The 24,000-nt window shown below is 36.2% G+C and overlaps 2 protein-coding genes across 3 annotated transcripts in view; both read right to left on the bottom strand.

Moving 5' to 3' along the window:
* The window catches only part of LOC144976847 (uncharacterized), a 62,626-nt gene that overhangs the window by 14,183 nt on the left and 24,443 nt on the right, over positions 1-24,000 (bottom strand). For both annotated transcript variants that reach the window (XM_078921357.1, XM_078921355.1), the window contains exons 5-9: positions 14,662-14,729; positions 8,345-8,407; positions 6,009-6,139; positions 5,258-5,309; positions 4,369-4,437 (exon numbers count right to left, since the gene is read on the bottom strand). In XM_078921357.1, the coding sequence (XP_078777483.1) occupies positions 4,369-4,437; positions 5,258-5,309; positions 6,009-6,139; positions 8,345-8,407; positions 14,662-14,729 (383 nt within the window). The remainder of the gene's footprint in view (positions 1-4,368; positions 4,438-5,257; positions 5,310-6,008; positions 6,140-8,344; positions 8,408-14,661; positions 14,730-24,000) is intronic.
* Positions 7,305-8,339, bottom strand: LOC144976115 (uncharacterized; the record flags this gene model as incomplete). Its single annotated transcript, XM_078920295.1, has 2 exons — positions 7,305-7,588; positions 8,034-8,339. Coding segments are annotated over 2 exons (516 nt in total), but the record flags the coding sequence as incomplete, so codon positions are not given.

Below are 24,000 nucleotides of genomic sequence, written 5' to 3' on the forward strand. Positions count from 1 at the left end.
TTCTCTCACTGTACTCAGGTGTAAAATGAGTGCCTGGCCGTTAAAAGCATTGTCTCTGTCCGAAAAAATTGTAATATCGCCTAACAGGTGTCATGTCCCGTCCTAAATGTTAAATGTTGCTGTTGGCCAGTGACCCCTTGTAAAGTGCTTTGAGCATGTTTAGTGGATATTGCGCTATTTAAAGCTCAATTATTTTTGTTTCAAGGGTGAAAATCATGGATTTTGGGTTTACACGTATTTTTCTCTTCAGCTTTGCAGCTTTGGATTTTCTTTACCATTTGATGCAGATTTTTATTCTATAGATGAATTTGGCACGTCTTAGAGGTTAAAGATGAGGCTTATATCGGATACTGTTTCAAGTGAAAAAAGTGATTTTACGATTTTTTGAGAGATACTGTCCTTTTGTTGGTTAGGGCAGAATAGATAGTATGCAGATGACGTCACTCAGGTCTTTGTTATTGTTTTTTGCCATCCGCGTTTATGAGTAATGCTCACTGAACTGTATTAACCCGACTATGAACGTTCATGGATACACACAGTTTTGTGTGTTGGTTCGTTAAACTTCCTGATGGCAATGTTATGAGCTTCTTAGCCAAGCGCATACTATCTATAGTAGTAGTCCTTTAGAGCCATTAGAGCTGGGTGGACAGGGGGTCAGAAAAGAATCTAAATTTCACCCAGGATCAATCTCGGTTCCTTAGCATCCAAAGTGAGTGCTCTACCAACTTATCAGGACCATCCTTTGTAATAGGTGTATTGTAATAGGTGAAGTGTAATGCACGTGGATGACCATTTATCCATTTTCGAATATAATATCAATAATGACCACATTTTTATTAAGTCTATTCTAACATTTGGCTTCAAAGATCCGAATATGGAGAGAAAAAAAAAAAAAAAAAAAAATAAGAATTTGGCCAAATTTGACAACACAATTGAAAACCGCATTTTGTATGCCCTCAGAGAAGACAGTTAGCAGTCGTTTTCTCTCATCATATCGGATATTCACGTTAAATTTGGGGATTCCCCTTGTGTAACAGGCTGCATGTCTTATCCTGTGTTAAATTTACACTATTAAGTCATGGGATGAATAAAATAAATTGTAAGGCATTGAGAGCATGTTTGCAATGAAGAAGAGTGTTAAAAATGTAATATTTTAAAAATTATATCGAAACACTGCCTGTGTCATAAGTAAACGATGATCTTATCCTTTCTGGATGAAATGCGATTTTGAACCAATCGTATTGTGAGACTTATTAATTCTACACTGCTTAAATGATCCAAAGAAAACAATCAATGATGTGACAAAGAAATGACAATGAAAAAAAATTGGGCAGCTATTGATGTTATGCATTTAGGTAAAATACTCACCATATTCCCCAGCCAGATAAAACGCACTAACACACAAAACTATAAGTAACCTTAAAACATTTATTGTTTGATTTGATAACATTTAGCGAGAACTAATCATTAAAAAGGGGTCTAAAAACAATAACAAATAACTGAGTGACATCAATTTCATTCCTTCTATAATTACCAATAATAGCTTGTGAACAAACTCATTTTCCGTCAAAATTAATTTCTCTTTTCCTAATAAAATGCATTGGATTTGAATTGGACAATGGGTATAGCACTGTCTTTTTTTATTTAAAGTAGGATTAACAAGTCAAAGTATTTCTTTTTTTTTCATCTCTACATAAAAAGACGTTTAAAAGTAATAAGACATAACGTGAAACAATTATTAAAACGAAAAAAAAAAACCTATATACAAAAGTTAAGACATTATAAAAAGGCCATTGATAGCCCCAAAATCATATTTAATTACAAACAGTAGCATTCTTTCTAAAAAAAAAAAAAATTCAGTAATATCAAATTAGGTAAGATAAAAATCTGAAAAGCTGTGTATGAAACAGTGTCAGACAAAGCAGAGAAAAATACAAGAAATTATCATCCCAAAAAGTCGACCGGGCAGTCCAGGCAGGATAATTTGCTCTTTTGTATTTTGCTTTCTCCTTTTCTGACTCTCAAATTCAGTTATAGAAGGAACGAAATTGACATTTCTTTGCTACTGTTTTTAGCCTGCTATTTTTATGAGGAATTCTCACTAAATTGCATCAATCAAGACTATATTTATATATATCCACTAATTATGCTCAAAGCACTTTACATTTACACATTGTGTTGGTACATTATATCCAGCTGGCAGATGTTGTGAGTATTTTAACTATGCGTATAGCATCAATAGCAAATTTCTTACTCTCACTCTTAATGTAAACTGTATGGGTTACAACTCACTTATCATTTTGTTTTAATATTCCAATAGTTTTCCAAAGGGAGATAGGATTTTCTAAGAGAATAACCACAAGACGGAACTGAATCTCTGGTTTAAGTAATTTATTTTAGAAGTTATGTAATGACAGAATTCAGACAACAACGCAATTGACTATATTATTTGGATTTGACTGCATTACCAGTGGTAGTAACGGCAAGAGTTGTTATTGACTATATATACACGATGACATGGGTTGCAAATGGAGGCTTGGTATGGTTTGGTCATCCATTCTTCTTCATGCTTATATCAAAAATGTGACAAATTCTTACATACAGGAAATCACCTTCTTTCAATCAATCCCTCTTCTCTCCTTCTCTCATCGGCTCACGATTGACGAAGACTAAAATGAAGGGGATGATTATAACAACAAGTGCAATACATTAACAAAGATTAGACAAACTTTTTTCTAACATTCGACATTCTTAAGAGCGAGACTCTTTTATCCCTCAATTTTAAATTGGGGGAGGATTCCAAATCTTGGAGATTGTACGGGTGGTCATGTTTATTTTGATAGAGAAGCTTAAAAGCACTTGTGACACCATTAGGTCATAACCAAGCATATAAATCAAGGATATGAATTCTATCATTTCTCAATGGACTTATTATTGTCATAAATATCACATTTTATTTCCCCACTACACAATATCTAAGATCAGATTAAAATTTGACTAATGCTTTCTGACCTACCACAAGCCACAGAAAAAAATAAAACAGTGAAAAAACATCAATTAGGAGATCAAAAATGTTCATCATTTTAAAACATATGATTTCAACCCTTATTGTTATAACTGTCGATTCAAAATGCTTTAGAATGGATGCAGGGAAAAGCATTTTGCGACAGACTAGCGTCCTATCTAAAGGGTGGATATAGAAACGGATAAACTCTGGCTCCATGGGCATCATGGCTCTGATAGATTACTTTCTTTTCTCTAGAATGGATGTATTTCAATTCCATTGGTCCCAAATCCATTTCTTACAAAATAAAAACAAATAATTATCCTCGAAAAAATAGTGGTGTAAAAAAATCCAATCTTGGAGGGGGTAAAAAATAATTGTCTGGCTTGACCCCCAAAGATCGGTGGATTATACTGATGAAATCTGCACAGGTTACATTACTGAATATCCGAGTACAAATAACACATTGATGTCCATCTGTTTGTCAAATGTGACCAATCGCCTAGAAATGGTACCATGTCCAAGTTAACAGATGCCAAATAGGGATTTTGATGTCAAATATGACTATAAATAAGAAATTTAAGTTTTTTTCAGTTTAAATAAATTATATTATCTTTTTAAAAAAAATAAAAAAAAAAACATGAATACCTGGACCTAAGTCTCCTATTTTTGACAATAAATTCCATTTTTTAGTAAATTATTCACCTCGACATAATATTGTATTGAGACAATAGGTCACAAATGTGATCCACCCACTCAAAACGGTAATATGTCAGACTGAATTGATCCCAGAAGAGTGGATTTAGAATTAAATTTATAAGAAAATACAAATTTTGAGGTTTTTCGCAACTTCAGAAATTGTATCTATTCTCCGCCATAACAAAGAGATATCAACTTAAGATTTCATATTAGTGTTGACAAATTCAATTTTCATCCCATTGTGTCAGTGCATGACATAATCAGTCAGAAGGTGAAAATTTTGGGTTTGCATTTTTTTTCTTCTTTTGCATTTTCTGAAAGAATATGCTCCCCCAGAGCATATTAATCTTTATTTGAAGTAAATTGGGTGATTTTTCATGAAGTTATGGTCAGATGCATGGGAAAGGTATCCAGCAACTTTTCTCAAATTTCGTGCTTTTCTTTTTCAACTTGACTAGCTGAAAAAACATTTTAAAATGAAATTAAGCTTTGATATTTCCAGAAGATGTACAAAAAAAGGTTGATTTAATCATTTATGACCGTCTAACTAAACTTGGCAATATCTCAGGTCACCATTCGATTGATTTTGCCATTTACTGTAACATATAACACCACTTTAAGATGAAAAGTGATAAATAGATAATAAAACTATGAAGACCACCCACCTCACAATGATAACAATCGACATGGAAATCCTTGTCCATGGACACGACTCGCACTGTTTCCTCTGTACCCTGGATTGACAATGTGAAATTGAATGTAAGCTTCAATTTAATATACGGAAACAGATAAAATGGGCATTTCGGGTTTCCCCTTTTTTATCAACAAAACAGGATGAATGAAACACTACAGATGAATGAGATAATGTGGTAGTGGCGTTATTAAGATGAATAAAGAAAAACATTGATGGGCAGGAAATAGTATGCTCCTTTGTAAGGAAGCACGAATTAAAATAGAACAATAGATATTTAAACGGTGCGCAATTAATTAAGTTAAAAGAGGGGAAGCGGGGAGGACCTGTCTAATGCAGATAGAAAGCAAAATATATTAACATGTAGAGAGAAAGTTAGAAAATATTCACAAGATGTCACAAGTTGGATAAAAAATTATATATATAAAAAATATAAATCTGAAAAGGAGTTTATGGAATGGTGATGTAATGATGGTAAGTCTGACCTGTAATCAGGCAGTCAGAGGTTCGATCCCCAGTCATCAAGGTAGGCTGGGGCTTTGGGTGTTTTTTTTTAATTTTTTTTTTTTCTCGAGGGGTCCTGATAGCTCAGTTGGTTGAGCACTTCCTTCTTCCTTCACTACTAGAGGGATAGAGATCGACCCCGGGTGCAGCCGAGATCCCCCCCCCCCCCCCGGTATTCCACCCAGCAGAGATTGGGTAGCTGACTCTGGTAAATTTAGTGAAAAGTACTTTGCGATAGACAGCTTTTCTTGCTCTGAGCAATTTTCCTGGTATTTGCCTGTGACACCAAGCTGACATATTGAACAAAATATACACAAATATAGAACAGTATGCGACATGACTATTGGTATCTGACTTACATCAACTGGGGTGATAGCCTGACCACAGGCCGCACACTTGGGAGCATACACTCTGTCAAAAAGAAAATTAAATACAGAGCATTAAGTTCAAGATGACAGTGACAAGTAGGAATATCAATAGTTCTATTGAGTGAATGCATTTGTTGCCTAATTCAATTCTTTGATTGGTGACACAAAATAATAATTACAAGGACAGAATCATGAGGGACAATCATTTATCTAAGCGTTCTGGCTTGTTTACATGAGTTAGTGAGATTTGTGATATATTTTGATTTTATTTAGCTGCTGCTGCTGCTGCTGCTGCTACTGCTACTACTACTACTACTACTACTACTACTACTACTACTACTACTACTACTACTACTACTACTACTACTAAATAACTTTAGCTTTTATATAGTGCAATATCTACTAAACATGCTTAAAGCGCTTTACAAGGGATCCCTGACCAACAGCAACACGTAACATTTAAAACAGGGCATGAAGCCTGTTAGGCGATATTATAATTATTTTCAGGACAAATTGCTGTTAAGGGACAGGTACTCATTTTACACCCGACTGCAGGGAGATAATGTGAGTAAAGAGCCTTTTCCAAGGACTCAACTATGCGCCGAGTGAGGCTCGAACCCAGAATCTTACGATCCGAAAGCGAGTGTCATACCACAAGACCACATAGCCGCACTATACTACTACTACTACTACTACTACTACTACTACTACTACTACTACTACTACTACTACTACTACTAACCTGTGGTAATCAGCGACACAATAAATCTTGTTGTCCACGTCTATGGTGAAGGGAACACCATCCAAGCATTCGTTACAGATACAACAACGGAAACAACCTGGATGGTAAGATTTACCCATGGCTTGGAGGATCTGGGAGAATATTCAGACAAGTTTAAATGTGCGGCAAAGTAAAAAAAAAAAATAATTTAAAAATTATTTTTTTTAATACTCAAATCCTTGCGGAACAACATAAAAGATAGGTCCTATTATATGGCAACATTCGTCTCTTTGTGAAGAAAGAGAGTTGTCACATCAATACATAGGCATGCTTTTATATTTAAGGTCTACTAGTAAAATGCCTGTGTTTTGCTACTTAATTATTATCGTAAAGCCTATAAAAGAAATAACATAGAAAGATAAATGTGTACACATATGGAGACTTGCTAACTACATTAATTAACAAAGAAGTTTTCAATCGAACTGAAATGAAATGAACATGCATTTCTTATTACAAGAATTGCGAATATTAAATAGACGGGTAGTGGTGGTTGTGTTACGTGACCATTTGATAGCATTTATAGTGAAATCATAGACATTTTTTTTTTTCAAAACTGAACAGTTTAACATGAAACACTGGCAATGAGTGCTGGACAAAACTAGGGTAAGAAAGAAAAGAAAAAAAAGGGAGGGAATATATACATATAGGTTCTGAAAAATAGGATTCAATAGTCTGATGTCACGTCCACCCAGCAACGAGCAGCTTGGTTCTAAACAAAGAAAATCGGTACTTTTTATTCTTCATGCTGGCTAGAACTTTTTCACATGTCATATGATCAGAAAGTATAAAAGTCAAAACATGGTCTGATTTATAATGTTTTTCTCCTCTGGAAGCAATTGTATGCTTATCGGAGAAGTATTTCATAAGGACGTTCGTCATTGTTCCGATAGTTTAGAACCAGTTACTAAGTTACTATGCGTCATTATGAGGGAAGTGACGTCACGACTGTTGAAGCCTATTATAGAGTGGCTCAAATTACCTTATTTCCGTCCAAATAAAAATTCATGATTACTGACAATATGCACAACAATCTTAAAATGTGTCTATGATACAGTACTAGACAAAAAAGAAAGAAATTACACCCCCCCCCCCCCCCCCCCCCCCCCTCCCCCAAAAGAATTTTTTTTAAACCAAGCCCTCCTGGACTGGGAATCAAATCTTTCACCTCCAGATCAATGGTGGTCAGGAGATCTAAGATTCAATCTCTGATGACTTTGTGGGGATTATTTTTTCTTATAATTTTTTTGGTCTAGCACTGTAGGTAGGTGGGTAGCAAGGTAGGTAGATAGCTGAGCAGCAGGTAGAGGTAAGTAGGCCAGTTGGCAGGTTAGCTAGGTAAGTAAGTAGGTAGATAGGTAGGTGTGTAAGTAGGCAGGTAGCAGGAAGTAAGTAGGTGGGTAGGTATGTAGGTAAAAGGTAAGTAGGCAGGCAGGATGATACTGTAAGTAGGTAAGAAGGTAGGTAGGTAGGTAGGTAGGTAGGTCGGTAGGTAGGTGGGAAGGTAGGTAAGTAGGCAAGAACGCAGGTAAGTAAGTAGTAGGCTGGGGGTGGGTAGGTAATTCGGTAAGCAGATAGGTAGGTGGGTAGATAAGTAGGTAGGTGGATAGATAAGTAGGTAGGTGGGTAGATAAGTAGGTAGGTGGATAGATAAGTAGGTAGATGGGTAGATAAGTAGATAGGTGGGTAGGTAAGTAGGTAGGTGGATAGATAAGTAGATAGGTGGGTAGATAAGTAGATAGGTGGATAGATAAGTAGGTAGGTGGGTAGATAAGTAGATAGGTGGGTAGATAAGTAGGTAGGTGGATAGATAAGTAGGTAGGTGGGTAGATAAGTAGGTAGGTGGGTAGATAAGTAGGTAGGTGGGTAGATAAGCAGATAAGTGGGTAGATAAGTAGGTAGATGGGTAGATAAGTAGTAGGTGGTAGATAAGTAGGTAGGTGGTAGATAAGTAGATAAGTGGGTAGATAAGTAGGTAGATGGGTAGACAAGTAGGAAGGTGGGTAGATAAGTAGGTAGGTGGGTAGATAAGTAGGTAGTGGGTAGAAAGTAGGAGGTGGGTAGATAAGTAGGTAGGTGGGTAGATAAGTAGGTAGGTGGGTAGATAAGTAGATAAGTGGGTAGATAAGTAGGTAGGTGGGTAGATAAGTAGGTAGGTGGGTAGATAAGTAGATAAGTGGGTAGATAAGTAGATAGGTGGGTAGATAAGTAGGTAAGTGGGTAGATAAGTAGGTAGGTGGATAGATAAGTAGATAGGTGGATAGATAAGTAGATAAGTGGGTAGATAAGTAGACTCTCACCATCTCCATGATCAGGTGACCACACAGGACACATTTCTCGGCAGTCTGCTGAAATCCGGAATACTGGAAATACACACAAATAATAATAAACAAACATTAATCATTTACATATCAGTGCACAAATCAAAGCGTTCAAGTACTTCCAAATTTTTTTTTTCTTTTTAATCCTTTCCTTACCAACCATAGAAAAATCTTCACATTCGTTACGATTCAACCAACACATCATTTAAAAGATTATTTTGTTATAGCTATAAAACCTTGGCACTGCCTTGTAGAGCTTTATTTTACTGAAGAATATTATATATATATATATATATATAATATATATATATATATATATAATATATATATATATATATATATATATATATATATATATATATATATATAATGTGCTTTTTGTTTTTCTGTTTGAACAAGTAAATCTATTTTTGTTCAAGGTGGGTGTAACATTTTGGGTAAAATTCTGAAAATGTACGGTAAGGAGAGAGTTAAAGTACTCATTCTTTTTTTTTTCAGTGAAGTACCCTTTCCCCTACCAAATAAAAGAAATGATAATTCGCACGAGAAGGGGCGCCAGTAAAACAGAGTTAAACCGATTTTTAAATGAGCGATTTGGCTGAAATATCAACATGTGTTCGGAGTTTAAAACAATGTCGAGTATGAAATCAATAATTCTGCTTTTAAGAGCAGATTCAAGTAAATGAATTTGATAGTGTGGCTTGGATAACCATAAAATTCTGGTTGGCAAAAAGTACCAAACAAATAAATAAATATATTCAATAAATCAATAATAAATAAATAAAAACATAAATATATACAAAAAATAAGTAAATAAATAAATCAATAAATAAATAAATAAATAAATAATATGCGAAACGCTAACGGGAACAGCAGACATGCTGCTATATTATCGTAAAACACGGCAAAACAGACTTGATTATCTATAGTATTGATTTCAGCATAGGAACTGATATAATAAAATATCCGTGGGGAGTAAAAGTCGATGGGTAAGAGATAATGTATTTGCTGCCTTATTCAGTTCATTGATTGGTGACAAAATGTGACTCATCGTCTCAAAGCGGTATTATGTCGGCATGAATAGGTGGTGGAAATCAAATTTTTAGCCATAAATATATGAAACACGGGGTTGATTTCTATTGTACATAAATAGAGGATAAATACAATTTATTACAAAAGATTCAAAGTTCCTATTTCTTATCCAAGAAGAAGAAGAAGAAGAAGAAGAAGAAGAAGAAGAAGAAGAAGAAGAAGAAGAAGAAGAAGAAGAAGAAGAAGAAGAAGAAGAAGAAGAAGAAGAAGAAGAAGAAGAAGAAAGAAAAGAAGAAGAAGAAGAAGAAGAAGAGAAGAAGAAGAAGAAGAAAGAAGAAAGAAGAAGAAAAGAAGAAGAAGAGAAGAAGAAGAAAGAAGAGAGAAGAAGAAGAAGAAGAAAGAAAGAAGAAAGGAAGAAGAAAAGAAGAAGAAGAAAGAAGAAGAAGAAGAAAGAAGAAGAAGAAGAAGAAGAAGAAGAAGAAGAAGAAGAAAAGAAGAAGAAGAAGAAGAAGAAGAAGAAGAAGAAGAAGAAGAAGAAGAAGAAGAAGAAGAAGAAGAAGAAGAAAAAGAAGAAGAAGAAAGAAGAAGAAGGAAGAGAGAAGAAGAAGAAGAAAGAAGAAGAAGAAGAAGAAGAAGAAGAAGAAGAAGAAGAAGAAGAAGAAGAAGAAGAAGAAGAAAGAAGAAGAAGAAGAAGAAGAAGAAGAAGAAGAAGAAGAAGAAAAGAAGAAGAAGAAGAAGAAGAAGAAGAAGAAGAAGAAGAAGAAGAAAGAAGAAAAAAGAAGAAGAAGAAGAAGAAAAGAAGAAGAAGAAGAAGAAGAAGAAGAAGAAGAAGAAGAAGAAGAAGAGAAGAAGAAGAAGAGAAGAAGAAGAAGAAGAAGAAGAAGAAGAAGAAAAGAAGAAGAAGAAGAAAGAAGAAGAAGAAGAAGAAGAAGAAGAAGAAAGAAGAAGAAGAAGAAGAAGAAGAAGAAAAGAAGAAGAAGAAGAAGAAGAAGAAGAAGAAGAAGAAGAAGAAGAAGAAGAAGAAGAAGGAAGAAGAAGAAGAAGAAGAAGAAGAAGAAGAAGAAGAAGAAGAAGAAGAAGAAAGAAGAAGAAGAAGAAGAAGAAGAAGAAGAAGAAGAAGAAGAAGAAGAAGAAGAAGAAGAAGAAGAAGAAGAAGAAGAAAGAAGAAGAAGAAGAAGAAGAAGAAGAAGAAGAAGAAGAAGAAGAAGAAGAAGAAGAAGAAGAAGAAGAAAGAAGAAGAAGAAGAAGAAGAAGAAGAAGAAGAAGAAGAAGAGAAGAAGAACAAGAACAAGAAGAAAAGAAAAGAAGAAGAAGAAGAAGAAGAAGAAGAAGAAGAAGAAGAAGAAGAAGAAGAAGAAGAAGAAGAAGAAGAAGAGAAGAAGAAGAAGAAGAAGAAGAAGAAGAAGAAGAAGAAGAAGAAGAAGAAGAAGAAGAAGAAGAAGAAGAAGAAGAAGAAGAAGAAGAAGAAGAAGAAGAAGGAGGAGGAGGAGGAGGAGGAGGAGGAGGGGGGAAGCGATCAGTCCAAAATCGTCCAACTTTCGGTCAATTGACCCCTCGTATAAAATAATATTAGTTTTCAAGCACGGACAGCGCAAACTGCCGTACTTTGGGGGGGGGGGGAGGAGGAGGGGGGAGGGGGGATACGTATTTAACATTTTAGCCAGAAAACGTGCCTTCCAAATAAATACCAATCGCAAAAACTCGCAAACCTGAGATTTCTGCGTAGTTCCAGAATTGAGATTTTTTGACAAGATGAGGGTTATTTTAATCGATCGATCGATAGATATTCGAAGGGCGAATCTTCTGGCCAAAATCTTAAATACCTTTTTTTTTATTTTAACCTCCCCGAGTATGGCAGGCAGAACTAACATGAAAGGCGGATAGAATCAACACACTCCCGAGTATTGGAAAATCTTTGAACACATTCCCCCACTCACCTGAGGTCAGCGTGGGGTCACGCTGTAGTCGTTTCCCGCTGTACTCTGACAAAACACTTTTTAATTAAATAAACCGTTGGCCAGAAAACTATCATTTCAATAAATATTTATCAAATTTCGACCACCACCACCCCCCCCCCCCCCCCCCCAAACCACCCCGTGTCAAAAGTGCCCAAAGTTTTGAGACTTTTCGACAATCCTTCGAAGTCTCGGGTTTGGAATGAATTGATAATTGTGACATCTAAATCGAATGAGTTTGTTGCGGTGGGTTCTTTTGGGTTTTTTCAGTATCCTTTTTTCTCTGACCAAACTTTGTTTTGTCAACAACAACAAAATCAATATTGCTGATAAAATTTAAGTCGCTTTCCGCTTGACTTTTTCGCTGGTGACTCAAATTATGTTAGATACAGGCGCATTATCGTATTTATATCGAGCCCTTATTTCTTGCATTTTGTATTCATTTCGAGCTTTTTCTTTCTTTCGTTTTCATTTCTTGTGTGTATATAATGTGTGCATAGTGTTTTGATTTTTTTTTTTAATGTAGTTAAATATGTACCTTCTTTCTTTCTGTTTTTTTTTTTTTTTTTTTTTTTTTTTTTTTTTTTTTTTTTTTTTTTGGCTACTTGTTCTTCTTGGATCAACATTTTACAGGACATAATATAGAAAAAGGCAGGGGCTGCCTGAAGCCTGTGATCGTGAAAATACTAACGAAAGAGAGAAAATGGAGAGGCTTCGTATGGGGAACAATACAGACAATGGACGTTTCGGGTACAAAAACCCTTCGCAGTACAACAATACACAAATTAACGTGGAGAACAAATAAAATAAAATACAAAATAACGTGTATCGTCTGTACTCAATCGTGGTTGCAGTATGAACGTCCATTGTCTGTTTGGTTCCCATGCGAAGCCTCTCCATTTTCACTCTTTCGTTAAGACGTGATATACAACGTTGTTCCATGTCAAAAAGACGCTTCGAGTTCTGGGGCAAGTGTATTTATTTTAATTATGTATAACAAAAGTTTTTCTTGTATCGCCAAACCACAACGTCGTTCTGACCAAGGAAACCCATCTGTCACAAGAAATCAACGGATTATCATTTCCCCATATCCCCCTCCCCAATACAACACACTCCACATCCTACATACAAACACATACAAACACACACACGCACACACAAAACACACTTGGATGATTTTCTACACATTGTGTAATATAATTGTTATTAACATCATCATCACCACCACCACCATCATCATCATCATCATCATCATCATCATCATCATCATCATCATCATCATCATCATCATCATCATCATCATCATCATCATCATCATCTGTGTTGTAGTTTGTTGCTGTTGTTGTCGTTTTACACGTTTCGCATTGACCTTGAACTCTGCGACAATCAAAACTCACTGTGGTATGTCAGGAACGTGGGAAAATATTCTATTAAGTGGCCCCTCTCTCTCTCTCTCTCTCTCTCTCTCTCTCTCTCTCTCTCTCTCTCTCTCTCTCTTCTCTCTCTCTCTCTCTCTCTCTCTCTCTCTTCTCTCTCTTCTCTCTCTCTCCTCACACACTCTCTCTCTCTTCTCTCTCTCTCTCTCTTCTCACACACACACTCTCTCTCTCTCTCTCTCTCTCTCTCTCTCTCTCTCTCTCTCTCTCTCTCTCTCTATCTCTCTATCTATCTATCTATCTCTACCCCTCTCTCTTTATCTATCTATCTCTCTCACTCTTTCTTGTTTGAGTAAATGTGCGTGCGGGCGCGCGTGTGTGTGTGAGAGAGAGAGTGTGTGTGTGTGTGTGAGAGAGAGTGTGTGTGTGTGTATGTGTGTTCGTGCTCACTCACGTAGCAATCTACATCTGTCATGGCCAATAACATCACAAGGTTCTCCCCGACCGCTGTCGTCAATAAATAAATGCCAGAGTCAGTGCCAGACAACTAACAGCCGAATTACCTCGGAGAGACAGGTGTGCCATGTGAGGGGAAACCTTTATTCTGTGGTGTGGGGTGACGGTTGGGTGGCAATGAAAAATGGAAACAACCAAATCTCGAGACATGTATAGATAGAACGAAAATGACGTCATTCTGGTCTTTGTTATTGTTTTTTTTTTTTTTTTTTTTTTTTTTTTTTTGCCATTCGCTTTAATGAGTATTTCTCATTAAACGGTATTAACCAACTATAGAGGTACGCAAGCTTTGTGTGTTGGTCCATTATACTGCTGGATGGCAATGTTGTGAGCTTCTTAGTCAAGCGCATACTATCTATAATGTGTCCGCAATACAGAAATCCAGTACTAAATACTGTGCGACACGTAAACCTCGGACTTACTCGGACACAATGTTTAACTCTATCCTTGCCGACCATCTGGGAACACGTCCAGAATTCCCAAAATGCAAGTGTCTAAGAACCGTTAATTATTCAATCATATTGAGAGTAAATTGGTAACCTGCAATGGTAGATTTTAAAACTGGTATTACTCTCCCCAAGACAACTGAGAAGTTTTTGAAATTTCGTGTAGACAGGTCAGCAAGAAGACATCATGTATTTCTTTATAAATCCCGTTAGGGCTTTAAGACAACGCTGTTATCTGCCGTCTTCTCGGTATATATTCACACTAAGAATGGTGAGAAATCATTGTCAAAAGTCATTTCTAAGAACTCAACTTTGCGCTGTCTGCGAAATCATGGCAGTCGAACCCAGGACAACCAGGTTATAAAGTCACGTGCCACTTAACCATATGGCAGATCTGCCTGCTTGAAATTTCAGACATTCGTCGTTTTCAAATGGAAAAAAAAAAGAAAAGTAACCATAAAAATAGCTTTACAAATGATAATTTGCCCTCAACATGATCAAAAAAAAAAAAAGACTACAAAGTCCTAAAGACAGATGTCTGGAATGACACTTTCTTTTTCAGTAAGATTTATTAAGTCAATTTGACTGCCACCCGTTCACATTCCAAAAGTGGAATCAGAACGCCTGAAAATAAGAATTTCAGAAATAAAAAAAACATAAGAAGTTCACCTCTTTCACCCCCCCCCCCCCCCCCCCCACCCCAACCCCAACCCTCTTTGCTCTTTTTTATTCTTACTAATATCATCATTTTTGAAAATCGTAATTATAGAGACAATGGCGGAATAGAACAAGAAGGAAGAGGAAAAATAGGAATGATTCCGCCAAAAGCGGAAGGGTTGGCAGATAGGTCAAGTCTACACATTTGCAGCGCTGCAGTCGGAGTCAAAAATTCGTAATTCTACAAATGTTTCGTAATACTAGGCAGGTCTGCCCATAAGACTGCACAAACATAAACAAGCAAAAACACTGACCAGATAATCTTCCTCGCAGTAGACCCTTCCATGGACGTTGTAGAACGCTTTGCCGCGCAATGTTCGACCTGGAACAGATAAGGAAAAAATGAAGGAGTAATTAAATAAATAGCATTATTATGACGTGAAATCGTATTTCGACATTAATCTATGTTAATGAAATAATAAGTATGGGCGTTAAATACAATTAATTTATAAATACACAATATTATATTCAGTTATAACAACGTGGGAATAAATCATAATTGGAAAAATACGTAGAGAGTTAAATGCAATTGATATATTAAATTATATAATATATACAATAGTGACAAAAGGACGTTGTTTTGTTTTGTTTTTAATATAAAGCTCGACACATAAAAACACACGCACACTTACAGTGAGATGGAGGGGGGGGGGGGGGGGAGAGAGAGAGAGAGAGAGAGAGAGAGAGAGAGAGAGAGAGAGAGAGAGGAAGAAAGCGATAGATAGAGAGACAATGAGAGAGAGATAGAGAGAGAGAGAGCAACAGAGAGAGTGAGTGTGTGTGTGTATATATAAATATGTGTGTGTGTGTGTATGTGTGTGTGTGTGTGTGTGTGTGTGTGCTTACGCGTGTTAGTTCGAACGCGCGCGTTTTTTTTTTTTACGTGTGTTTTATTTTGTTTTGATCTTTTTTTTTCTTTGCTTTGTATTCTTTACTTCTTTTCTTCTTTTTCTTTCTTTTTAAAAATAATAAGCCTTCATTGTTTATTGACATTCTGAGCTCCAATTTATATTCTCATTCCGTGCGCGAAGTTATTTTGAATAGAGATGATCATCGTACGACTCAACAGACCGGAAATATACGACAAAGGCGTGTATATCGTTAAAATATCCGTTTTTTTTTATTGATATTAGCTAAGCTGAAACATATCTAACAATACCCTACACGAAGTTAGAATAGAAGATACCAAACGTACTGACATCAACAACGGAAATATACGACATAAGGATACGTGTATTTTTAAAAATATCGTGTTAATTTTTTTTAATACAAACGATACATCAAAATATAAATTAATAACCCAAACACTCAAAAAGATAGATAGATATAATAACTGTTTTATAATAAAAAAAATGTGTAATAAATTTTTTTTAATACATAACGAATAATAATAATAATAAATAATACAACATAATAATAATAATATAATAATAAAAATAATAATTAATAATAATATTAAATAAAATAATAATAATAATAATAATAAATAATAATCAAATAATAAAATAAATAAATAATAATAATAATAATAAAATAATAATAATAAAAAAAAAGTAAGAAAAAAAAAAAAATAGAAATAATAGAAAAATAAAGAAGAAGAAGAAGAAGAAGAAAAGATAGAAGAAGAAGAAGAAGAAGAAGAAGAAGAAGAAAAGAAGAAAGAAGAAGAAGAAGAAGAAGAAAGAAGAAGAAGAAGAGAAGAAGAAGAAGAAGAAGAAGAAGAAGAAGAGAAGAAGAAGAAGAAGAAGAAAAGAAGAAGAAGAAGAAGAAGAAGAAAAGAAGAAAGAAGAAGAAGAAAGAAGAAGAAGAAGAAGAAGAAGAAGAAGAAGAAGAAGAAGAAGAAGAAGAAGAAGAAGAAGAAGAAGAAGAAGAAGAAGAAGAAGAAGAAGAAGAAACAAGATAAAAAATCTACTTTTCTGTTTGTTGTTTTGTTTCTTTTATTTTTTTAACATCGTTTTATCGTGCGGCTATATGGTCTTGTCCTTGGTAAAAACACTCTTTACTCACATTCTCTCACCATACTCAGGTGTAAAATGAGTACCTGGCCGTCAACAGTGTTGTGTCTGTCGTAAAAAAATTGTAATATAGCCTAACAGGCGTGATCTCTCGTTCTTCATGTTACGTCAGGGACCCCTTGTAAATCGATTTGAGCACGTTTAATGGATATTGCGCTATATAAAAGCTCAAGTTTTGTTAGTGACAGATCTGGAAAATAAACTTAGAGTCTTCATTTAGCGTAATATCCACTAAACGCGCTCAAAGCGTTAAACAAAGGGTCCTTGACCAACAGCAACACGTAGCATGTAGAACAAGCCTGTTAAGCGATATTATATTCTTCTTTTAGACAGAGAAAACGCTGTTGACGTCCAGGTACTTATTTTACACCTGAATACAGTGAGAGAATGTGAGTAAAGAGCCTTTTCCAAGGACTCAACTATGCGCCGAGCGAGGCTCGAACCCAGGACCTTCCGATCTGTGATCACGACCACATAACATGAGTAAAACAAATAATTAATTAAAATAAATAAATAAATACATAAATAAATAAAACCGAATAAGGTCAAATTTGACTTTTTAATATATTTACCGATTGAACCTGTATCAGTCCGAAATAAAAAGAAAAAAAAGCAAAAGTACACGAGAAAGAAAAATAGAATTCGAATTTGGCCAAATTTGACTTTCGAAAATCAATATAATACATCTAGATATGTCATACATTAAAAAAATTACACGTCTATATAAACCAATTACATCTGTGTCAATCGTAGGTCTGAAAAAAAATAATTCAAAAATTTAAAAAAATTTAAAAAGCAAATTTCAAAGTCTATTTCAAACATTAGATATTAAAAACCATGTACACACTTCTCCCACACTCATACACACACACACATACATACACACACACACATACACACACACACACACACACACACACACACACACACACACACACACACACAAAAGAGAGAGAGAAAAAAATGATAGGTAAATTTTTAAAAAAAAATTAAAAAGACTAGCGGAGATCGCCGACGCGGTTGACCGAACACCAACAAAGAAATGGCGGCAGTCGAAAGCGCGAAATATGCAAGTGGGCATGTAATGGGTAAAGGAAGCGTGCTGCCGCTAAGTGACAAAATACGTTTTAATCATTGTGGCCAGATTTATTTTTTTAAAGTAAAAAATCCAGGACTTAAGAAAGGTGGCTCACTCTCAACCTACGTGTGTACATATTTTCAGGTCTGATAAGAGAACGCAAATATGGGTCAGACTTGACATTGTTGTATTGGACAATATTTTGTGTTGGGATGATGACACTATGTATCGAGTTCCGTTAAAATAATTATAAATCCGTTACAACTTGGGTTATCAGACCTTCAAATAATATGACAGTACAGTCAAGTCCCTCTCAACTTATATCAAATTCTTAAACATGAGTATTCAAAGAAGTATATGTGCGTCTGTATGACGTCATTGCTTGACAGGTTGAGGTCATCATAATTCATTGAAAGTCGAAGTAAGAGAGAAGAATAGAGAAAGAAAAAATACATTATATTTTTAAGGTAAAAAAAAAAAGAAAGAAAGAAAGAAACAATACGAAAGAAAGACAGAAATAATGAGAAAGAAAAAAAAAAGAAGAAAGAGAGAAATCTAGCAAAATGGGAGAGGAAAAAATGGGGGGGGGGGGGCATTTTGTCAGTGTACGGCGGGAGCGAAGCTGTAAAAAAACAGATGCAAGGGGTACAAGGGTGGATTTGAGGTCTAACACTGCCCACCAGTCCAGAATAGAACCTTATTGGCCTTAACAGACTGGTCATAATATTATTAAGAGAGAGTGAAAGGAGAGGGTATGTTGAGAATAACTAACAGACAAGATGATAGCTGTCGCTAAGACACATAGAATATATTATGTACATCTAAAACGGCTTTACTTTCTGGTCCAGTGGGTGACATTCGACTTCGCACGCTCGTTCGAGTTCGAGTCCCTTTCTCGGAGACGAAAAGTTGGGTCCTTGGAAAAAAAGGCTCTTATGTCACATTCTCTCAACGTACTCGGGTGTAAAAAGAATACCTGGCCGACAAAAAAAAAAAAAAATGAAGTACAATATCCCCTTCCTTTATAGGCGTAAATTCTAATCCTACATAAGTGTTGCTGTTGGCGTGAGACCCCTTGTAAAGCGCTTCGGACACGATTAGATGATATTGCGATAAATTATAAAAGCTCATGTTTGAAAGGGGAGGGGGAGGGGGGGAGGTCTCGATGTTGGTCGAATCAGCATTTTGCACATAGTTCCTTTATTTAATCAAGCAGGAATTATCAGATCAATTTTGTCACGATTAGACAAACCTTTATGCTTCCATATTGTGTAGGCTTAAAAGAACGCACAGGAAGGTATGGAATGTCTGCCTGGTAAATTGATAAGAAGGAAATAAAGATTTATTTTTTTTTTAAGTCAAATGTATTATATAGATTAGAAGCAATAGGCTACAAAATGTGACCCAACGCCTCAAAACGGGATTATGTCGTGGGGAGAGGGGGGGGGGGTGTTAAACGATAAAAAGTAAGTTTATAGTTTTTAAAAACATGAGGTTTGGGTTAAGTTGTCATAGTTTATTCTTTTTTTTATTTCAAGGGTAATAGGGTGGGGGGGGGGGGGCGAAATGGCCGAGCGGTTAAGACATTGTACTGTGATCCGGAAGGTCCGGGTTCGAGAACCGCTTCATGCACTTTCGTTTATTTTTTTTTCCTTGGGCAAGATTCTCAACCCCCAATGTGTTCACTTGGACGACATGGGTGATTGTTATTGACATCAGACATCCTGTTTGATGGTTTATCGATATTCCTTCATGGAATGCCAAGGCGACGGGGTCGAATGATACCGTTGCGAAAGGGCTTTTTTTTTTAATAAATAAATAAATACATTGTGACAAACACTAAATTTCAATTTCTTTTTATTTTAACCTTTAAAACCCTTTTTGGCAACTGGTTCATCCCGAGATTCCGTTTGGGTACGAAAGGCTACTACTACTGTCCTACAAACATAATCGGCAACGCAGTTCACAAATCCGCATTCCTCAGATTTCGTTGACCGTTCGGCCTCAAAACCCTTCTTCAGCCAACAACAAACATTTTTCATAATATTTTAGTTACAATATCTAAGAGATATAGCTCAAAATTTGCAGACCATAATAAAAAGAAGCCCAAAAACGTCGAAAGTCGAAATTTATAATCTTTGGCGCAAACAGTATGAAAAAGTAGCCCAATTCGCGACTTGTCGTCCAATCTGGCAACTCTGATTTGACGATTTTGTTCCTACTCGTAGGCAGGTCTAAAAAAAATGTAATAAATTCTCTCCTTTATTCGAGGCACACGTGAATATTGCATTCCTCACACGCTTGGCTGATTTTGTAGACTTCAGTGTTGACGAAAGTCTATAACATAACCCAGCCCCCACTGTGAGTTATAGTTACAGCAGGCACAAGCTTGAGGTACGCCTAGGGCCTGCCTAGCATGAGAGAACGTCAAACGGATTAATAATAACAATAATAATAATAATAATATAGGCTTCGCATTCCAACTGTAGTATCTTTAAAAATAATGTTATAATATCGGTACCTCGGTCTTACAGTCAAATCAATGTAAAGCGCACACACACGCGCGCGTATACACACGCACACACACACACACACACACATAAATACATACATACACACTATCACACATACACACCAAGAAAAAAAAAAAAAAAGAACATAAAAGTTTTGTATGCGACTATCACAATAATATTAATATAATGTCCACCACACACGACTTCAGCTATGTCGATGGAGCGTATGAATTTAGAACATTCTGTGCAAACTAGTGCCGCGCTGAAGACCGGTCTGGACCGCGGTCCGACGGTCTTTTAGCTGTGAACCGAAGACCGGTCCCAGAGGGGAAGACCGGCGCCGGTCCTCACTTCTTATCACCTTTCAACTAGTGCGGGGCGGTCCTTGCAAGGACCACAGTCCTACGGTCTCGCGCCATAGCCTACTACTTCCCCAGCGATTCGTTGCTTCGGTTGCCTATCTTCCACCAATCACCACCCATCCCACTTAATTAATCGCACCCACCCCCCTTTACCATACACTAAACGACACAGACGACCATACAGGCAGACGACCACCAACCTCCACTCCGCAAACCGCCCTTTCGTGTGTGAGATGGGGGGGAACAGGAGGCGCACGCCTTGGACGATTCCATTATACGGGGTAAATTTCAAAATTTACTACACCATAATGATCGCAATGACAATGATCTATGGTGAAGGCATGACCCCTCTTCTCTAATGGGTTATTGTTTGAAATGTATGTGACTACAAAAGATGTGTGTGTTTGTGTGTGTGTGTGTGTGTGTGTGTGTGTGTGTGTGTCGAACCTAGCAAGTAGCAAATCCGATTTTTTGTTTTCTTTTGTCCATCTCTTGTCACCACTCCTTTCTATCGCAGTGTTGTCATTTAAAATAATACAATAATATTAAAATTTCGTTTGGTGTTTTTACTAATCAAATAATATGAGTTTCATTAGTTTCTTCCTTCCAAAAAAACCCAGTTATAACGTCTGAATTTTAAAAAAGTTCAATAGAATATTTGGGGACCCCGATAGCTCAGTTGATAGAGCACTCTCTTTATACGCAAAGGGCCAGAGATCGATCCCGGGTGCAGTCGATTTTTTTCTGAATCCCTGTCTACTCAGCAATGAATGGGTAGCTGAGTTTGTTAGATCTGGCGAAAAGTCACCATCGACCCCTCTTATCACCTCATCCACCCCCTCTTATTATAACTTCACGTCTCTCTCTTACTCTTCAATGCTCGCTGCCCTCTAATGTGTGTGTGTGTGGGGGGGGGGGGGGGTAGGAGTTGCGTGTGTGTATCAACGCCACGAACAACTCGATCAACGCCTTGGGCGATGCCATTATCTCCGTTAATGGGGATAAATTTCAAATTTTATTAAATTATCGAAGTAACAATGAAGTACGGTGAGCAAATAAAGAAGGCATCACCCCTCTTCTCTAATTAGGTTACAATTTGAAATGAGTGTGACTACTCCGTGTGTTTTACTCCAGTAGGCCACGGTTTTCATCGTGTAGCGGTCTTTAACGGTTCAAGAATGAACGATCCCACGCTCTCAAAGGTCAAACCGGTTCGAATTTCCAACAGTCTCTCAGGAATGTTCAATGTCGAAAAGGACCGGTCCTAGGACCGGTCCTTGCGGTCTTCATTTCCCAAGGACCGTAGGACCGTGGTCCTTAAGCTTGCCAAGGACCGCCCCGCACTAGTGCAAACAGTCTTGAGAGTGCTACACTATCAATCTATGTGAGAGGTTATGAACCTAAGTGTACTTATCGTGATGGCCTTAGCAAACAAAAAATTGATTGGCTGATTGATTCATTTATTCAAGCACCCACGTCTTCTTTTTGATCCAGGCCTGCTAACATTAAGAAGAATTCGTAGAATTACATAATTTCGACACCAATCTCAAACATTCATGAGCATCTCCAAGTCATTAAAACGTATTGAAATTGAATAAAGATTGGCAAAGACTGGAACGTTATTTAATCCTTTTGAGGGTAAATTGTTGACCTATGATGGTAAATTTTTGACCTATGAGGATAAATTGTTGATCTCTGAGGGTAAATTGTTGATCTATGAGGGTAAATTGTTGACCTATGAAGGTAAATTGATGATCTATAAAGTTAACTATTGAGAATAGAGACTACTATTTTTTATCTCTAAAGAAAAACTACGAAATTTTACATTTTTCAAGTAGACAAGTCCAATTATCCATTAATTTATCAATTAATTAATTCATTCATTCATTCATTCATCCCATGGCCGATTGTCGGGGGGATACATGGGATGCAGCTCTCACCAATTTATCAATTAGTGGATGTACATTTATTTGTTGATTTATTAATTTGTCAATATATTTACTGATCTTTTTATTCATTTATTATTGGTGTGCTAGTCGTAAGGTATTCTCTGTCCATTTATTGATGTCTTCTTGTTTTCGTCCCTTTCCTCCTTCAATTTTCTTTCTACTTGTTTATTTTTTTCCTCATTCACACCTGATTCGAGTGGGGGAAATAATATAAGGTGCCTTATAAGGACCGAGACATAATTTCGCTAATATTGACACTGACTTATAATTTGCAATTCGTCTAACAAAATCGTTATTTACGTCGGAGAGAGGGGGGGGGGTTGAGGATCCCGTGCCTAAAATTTTATTTAACATTAACAAATAACAATGTGGAGTTGAATGTAAGCTTCAATCTAATATACGAAAACAGATCAAATGGACGTTTCAGGTTTCCCCTTTATCAACAAATTAGGATGAATGAAACACTACAGACGAATGAGATAATGTGGCCGTGGCGTTGTCCATATTATGTGTTTTCGTATATTAAATTGAAGCTTACATTCAATCTCACATTGTTATTTATTTCTTCGAGCTTCGAGCAGCACCATTTACATTTTAACATTAATATAATCTATAACTCAGTCAATCCTAGACAATTTTCAAAATTAGAAAAAAATGTATTTAAAATGAGCATGTGCATAGATAGATTTATTCAACTACCATTAACATGTAAAAATTAAAAACATTAGCTTTGATACTACGCCTATAATTTGTCTCAGAAAAATGTAATAAATAGGCATGGGGTAAAAGTAACCCGAGTAAACAACAGATATGGTCGGTGTTAGGGTTGAGTGAGTTAAGGATGATTATTAACACTAATCCTCCAAAATAAAACTCAAAAACTTCGCCCAAGTCTTAATATTTTACTTTTGACAATAAATTAAATTTTCTAAATATCTAAATCACTCCGCATAATACCGTTTTGGGAAGATAGGTCACATTATACACGACATTAAAGTAATAAATTATTTCCTTTATTCGAGCCAGACACACGCGAATAGTGCAAATTATGTTTTCTGCCCAAAGTGTACTAATGCGTTCAACCAGACGTTTATGTACGTATAATATGCAGGTCTGACATCGAAATCCACTTTAGGGCCTAGTTTAATTAACATTGGTGCAATGGACAATATTTTGCGTCATTTTCTTTTCTCTCTTTTTTTATTTATTTTTAGATTCCCATTACAACGAGCCCATAAGCAATTGGGTTATCAGACCTACAAATAAGTACACGTCGGTTCAACCTATAGATAGTATGCGCTTGGCTAAGAAGCTCATAACATTGCCATCTGGAAGTATAACGGACCAACACACAAAACTGTGTGTATCCATGAACGTTTATAGTCGGGTTAATACAGTTCAGTGAGCATTACTCATAAATGTGGATGGCAAAAAACAATAACAAAGACCTGAGTGACGTCATCTTCGAACTATCTATAGCAATTGTACTCGGTTATCAGACCTGCAAACATGTGCGCGTTGGGTCGAGCACATGTCAAAAGACTAATTATTTAATTGATATTGCGGAATGCAAATTAATGATTTCACAAAGCTGTTTTAGTGGATCCCCCCCCCCCCCCCCATTTATTTAAAGTTTAAACAATCTGTCATGGAATACCCTGGCCTGCATTCCTGGG

The sequence above is a fragment of the Berghia stephanieae genome, chromosome 7 (genome assembly GCF_034508935.2).
Source record: "Berghia stephanieae isolate SIO BIC M18660-M18661 chromosome 7, UCSD_Bste_1.3, whole genome shotgun sequence".
NCBI classification, from domain to species: domain Eukaryota; kingdom Metazoa; phylum Mollusca; class Gastropoda; order Nudibranchia; family Aeolidiidae; genus Berghia; species Berghia stephanieae.